Below are 5,000 nucleotides of genomic sequence, written 5' to 3'. Positions count from 1 at the left end.
GTGTGAGAGAGTGAGAGAAGAGAGTGGGAAGAGTGAGAGAGAGAGTGTGAAAGAGATGAGGAAGAGTGAGAGAGAGAAATAGAGAGGTAGAGTGGTGAGAGAATGAGAAGATGAGTGAAAGAGAGAGAGAGAGAGTAGTGAGAGTGAGAAAGTAGAGTGAGAGAGAGAGAGAGAGGATGAAGAGGTGTTGGAGAGAGAGAAAGAGAGAGTTAGACAGAGATAGAAAGAGTAGTTGTAGATAGATTGAGAGTAGTGGATGTTTGTATGTGTGATTAGAATGAGAGAGAGAAGAAGGTGAGATGTAGAAGTGTGTTGTGTGGAGATGAGAGAGTGATGAAGAGAAGAGAAGTGTGTAGATGAGTAGAGAGAGTGAGAGAGAATGGTGTAGAGAGTGTGTTTTTTTGTGTGAGTGATTGTAGTGTAGTGTGGAGTGATGTGTGAGTGATAGGTGTGTGTTGAGTGTGTGTGAGTTGTGAAGATAGAGAAGTGTGTGAGTGGGTGTATGTGAGTGATGGTGTGAGAGTGTGATTTGAAGGTTGTTTTTGTTTGTTTGTGATGAAGAGTTAGTGTAGAGAGATGTGAGTGATTGTGTTTTGAGTTGTGATTGTGATAGTGTTGTTTTGTTGTGAGTGTGGTGTGTTTGTGATTTTGTATGTGTAGTAGTTTGTGTTGTTGTGTGTGGGTGTGTTGTTGTGGGGTGTGTATGTGATTATAGAGTGTTTTGTGTGAGTTTGTAGTAGTGTGTTTTGAGTGTGAGATGAGAGTGAAGTATGTAGTGTGTGTGAGAGAGGAGAGAGGAGTTTAAAAGAGAGAGAGAGATAGAGAGTTGTTGGTTGTGTGTTTGTGTATTGTTGTTGTTAGGTTTGAGAGTGTTGGAGTGAGAGTAGAGAGTGTAGAAGTGATGTGTGAGTGTGTGTGTGAGAGTGTGAGTGTGTGTGTGGTGTGATGTGTGAGAGTGTGTGTAAGTGTGAGTGTGGTAGTGAGTGTGTGGACGTGTGTGTTAGTGTGATGTGTGTGTGGGGGTTTTTGGGAGTTGTGTTGTTTGTTTTTTGTCTGTGTTTGTGTTGTCTTTTGTGTTGGTTATTTGTATTTTTGGATTGTGGTTGTTGTATGTGTGTGTTGTTGTTTTTTGTGCGTTGTGTTTTTTGTTGTGTGTGTAGTTGGTTTTGGTTTTTTTAGTTTTTTGGTTTGGTGTGTGTGTGTGTGTTATTGTTTGATGGTGTTTGTGTGTGTGTTTGTTTTGTATGTTTTGTTGATGGGTGTGGTGTGATTTGATTTGTTGTTTGTGTTGTGTGTGTTTTAGTTGTGAAGGTGTTTGTTGTGTGTTTGTGTGTTTTTTAGTTGTGTGTGTTATGTTTTGGTTGTGCTTTTTTGTTTGTTTTTGTGTGTGTGTTTGTTGGTTGATTGTGGTGTGTTTGTTGGTGTTGGTGTGTTGTGTTTTGTGTTTTTTGTGTGTTTGTGATGTGTGTGAGTTTTTGTTTTTGTTGTTGTTGTTGTTGTGTGTGTGGATTTGTGTTTGTGTTTGTTGTGGTTGTTGTTTGTTGTGGTTGTGTGTTTGTGTTTTGGTGTGTTGTTGTGTATTGTGTGTGTGTGTGTGTGTGTGTTTGTGTGTTTGGTTGTGTTGTGTTTGTGGTGTTTGTGGTTGTGTGTTGTTGTTTGTGTTGTGTTGTGTGTTGTTTTGTTTTGTGTGTGTTGTGGTGTGTGTGGTTGTGGGGTTGTTGTGTGTTTGTTGTGTTGTGTTGTGTTTTTGTTGTTGTTGTGTGTGTGGGTTGTTTTGTGGGTTGTTGGTGTTTTTGTGGTGTGCTGTGTGTGTGTGGTTTTGTTGTGGTGTTTTGTGCTATTTGTTTTGGTGTTGTGTTTGTTTTGTGGGTTTATGTGTGTGTGTGTTGTGTGTTTTGTTGTTGTGTGGGGGTTTTTTGTTGGGTTTGTGGTTGTGTATTTGTTTTGTTGTTTGGGTGTGTGTGGTTGGTTTTTTTTGTTGTTTGTTTGTGTGTTGTTGTTTGTTTTGGTTGTTTGTTTTGGGTTGGGTGTTTTGAATGGGTTTTGTTGAGTATGTTTTGGTTTTTGTTTTGTGTTGTGGTTTGGTTTTTTTTGGGTTGTGTGTTGTATTGTGGTGTTGGTTGGGGTGTTGTGTGGGTTGTTTGGTTTGTTTTTTAATTATTGTTAAATTTTAGAATGGGTAGATTTGGGTTGTAAGATTGTGTTTATGTATGTTTGTTTGTATTTTTTATTGTAATGGTATGGATGTATAACAATGAAAATTGGGTTCCTTTGATGATTCAGTGATTATGGTGTTTTGACTGATTATCCCTCCTCTATCCTATAGAACATTCCCACAAAAATAAATAGTATATTTAAGGTAAAGAATTTGCCAAACTTAAAATTAGAGAATTAGCTAAAGAGAAATTACACAATACCCATGATGAGTTAATGTAAGTAAAATATTGCTGTTTATAAATCCAGCATTATCAAATTAGCATTATCCCCTATGAGGCAATCAAGATTCCAAAATGCATCCGTACTTTCTGGGCCTGTTATATCCCCTATACAGATATCAAGTAAGAAAGAAGCTCACCTTAACAGGTTAAATAAAAGTTTTCATCAACCTAGTATCAGTTGTAATTTTTAAGGACCAATACATTTCATAAAGCTATTCTAATATATAATATTCATTAAGCCAGTATTAAATATACTTTCCACGATGCCAGTATTAAATACACATTTCTTACCTTGACCTTCTTGTCCCTAGGTGTGTGAGAAGCATCACCATTCATTTTTGCACGCTGGTGAGGTCGGACTGGTGGTTCGTTGGCTCTCTGAGGGGCTGAGTCGTGACGGCCTCCTGCCACACCATTCATTCTGACACTTGCCTCCCTCACCTCCACAAAGCTCACATTACCTGCAAAACAAATTCTCCAGTAAAACTCTATCTACTCTATAAACTAAAGTCACAATTTTTGTTATGGTTGAGCTTCTTATATTCTTAAAATAGTCTATATATTTTAATGATAATTTTTCCCTGTAAAGTTCATAATATGAAAGCCTTCTCTATACCTTACATAGGAAATACGTTTCTGCCAGTCTTATTGACTATGGGCCTTCTTTTACATAATCTGTTGATTTCATTGTAAAATGAAGACAAATATACTCTACATAGCACTGTAATGCTGGGCCATGAAAAAAGTAATCTTACAGAAATCCATCCGATAAAGATATATCATAGGCTACTGACCAAATAGAATGAGAGAGAGAGAGAGAGAGAGAGAGAGAGAGAGAGAGAGAGAGAGAGAGAGAGAGAGAGAGAGAGAGAGAGAGAGAGAGAGAGAGAGAGAGAGGAGAGAGAGAGAGGAGAGAGAGAGAGGGAGAGAGGAGAGAGAGAGAGAGAGAGAGAGAGAGAGAGAGAGAGAGAGAGAGAGAGAGAGAGAGAGAGAGAGAGAGAGAGAGAGAGAGAGAGAGAGAGAGAGAGAGAGAGAGAGAGAGAGAGAGAGAGAGAGAGAGAGAGAGAGAGAGAGAGAGTAGAGAGAGAGAGAGAGATAGAGAGAGAGAGAGATAGAGAGAGAGAGATAGAGAGAGAGAAATAAAGAGAGAGAGAGAGAGAAATAGAGAGAGAGAGAAAAAAGAAATAGAGAGAGAGAGGGAGAGAAAAAAGAAATAGAGAGAGAGAGGGAGAGAAAAAAAAAAGCGAGAGGGAGAGAAAAAAAAAAGAGAGAGGGAGAGAAAAGAGAGAGAGAGAGAGAGAGAAGTGAATAGAGAAGAGAGAAGAGAGAAGAGTGAAGAGTGAAGAGAGAAGAGCGAGAGAGAGAAGGTTGTAAGCCACTGATTTTCGGACTATTACTGTTATTTGATAATACAGTCTTTGTAATAATAGTTCCTTAACCCAATGACGACGGTGCGTCACACCCGTGTGACACAGTCAAACTCCTGATGCCGGGGCGTCATGCCAGAGTGACGATTACAATGCTATATTGCAACCGCCCGGCATAGGGGTTTTCGCGTAGCGCGTGCCCCGTCGGGAAAGGGTTAAGACACACTGTTTCCTAGTGACTGGCGGAAGTACTAACCAACACCTACTTCCTGCCCCGACTCCGAGCGATGTAAGCCACTGATTTTCGGACTATTACTGTTATTTGATTGTAATACAGTCTTTGTAATAATAGTTCCTTATGACACACTGTTCCCTAGCGACTAGCGGAAGTACTGACCAATACCTGCTTCCTGCCCCAACCTTCTCCTGGTCACAGCTGACACACCCACACGTGTACTGAACTGGAAGCACCATTAAAACCTCTTCATTGACCCAACTACAATTTATATGTTATAGCAGGAGGAATCTGTAAACATCTCCCTCCTTCTCATCTTCATTACTATTTGGTAGTCTGTGTATTTTCATTGCTGTGTAGCATGCAATAGTCTGCTTCTGGTCCCTTCAGAGTTGCCAGTGTCACCACCGAAACGGGTCAAAAGAACAAGGTGCAGATCACAGAGACACACAGAGAGGCAGAGCAGGTCAGACAGACAGACAAGAGCGAATAGCTCTGACCTCTGGCCTTTGGCCAGAGCCTGGTGAATTAACAAGAGTCCACAATAAAGACCATGGCACGTAAACGTCTCTCTGCTTATCCACCGACCTACAACCAGGGGTTCAGGTGCTTTACAACTGCTCCCAGTGGTGGGTTATAACTGTTGCCAGAAAGCTGGTTAAAACTAGTGGCACCGGTGGTTACAACTAGTGCCACCGGGTGGTTACAGAAGTGAATAGAGAAGAGAGAAGAGAGAAGAGAGAGAGAGAAATAGAGAGAGAAATAGTGAGAGAGAGAGAGGGAGAGAAAAAAAAGAGAGACAGAAGTTAATAGAGAATAGAGAAAAGAGAAGAGAGAGAGAGAGAGAAAAGAGAAGAGAGAGAGAGAGAGAGAGAGAGAGAGAGAGAGAGAGAGAGAGAGAGAGAGAGAGAGAGAGAGAGAGAGAGAGAGAGAGAGAGATATTAGATATGAGAGTAGAGA

General features: G+C 40.5%; 1 protein-coding gene across 1 annotated transcript in view; it reads right to left on the bottom strand.

Annotated features, from left to right (window-relative positions):
• LOC122253435 (uncharacterized) overlaps positions 1-5,000 on the bottom strand; it is a gene marked incomplete in the record, with an annotated part of 173,155 nt that overhangs the window by 148,203 nt on the left and 19,952 nt on the right. Inside the window, 1 exon segment of the mRNA XM_086540942.1 lies at positions 2,730-2,899. Within this exon segment, the coding sequence (XP_086397068.1) occupies positions 2,730-2,858 (129 nt within the window).

Source organism: Penaeus japonicus, unplaced genomic scaffold (genome assembly GCF_977035675.1).
Source record: "Penaeus japonicus unplaced genomic scaffold, GWHDUDI00000001_assembly GWHDUDI00000010, whole genome shotgun sequence".
Lineage (NCBI taxonomy): Eukaryota > Metazoa > Arthropoda > Malacostraca > Decapoda > Penaeidae > Penaeus > Penaeus japonicus.
This window is presented reverse-complemented; position numbering and strand designations above follow the sequence as displayed.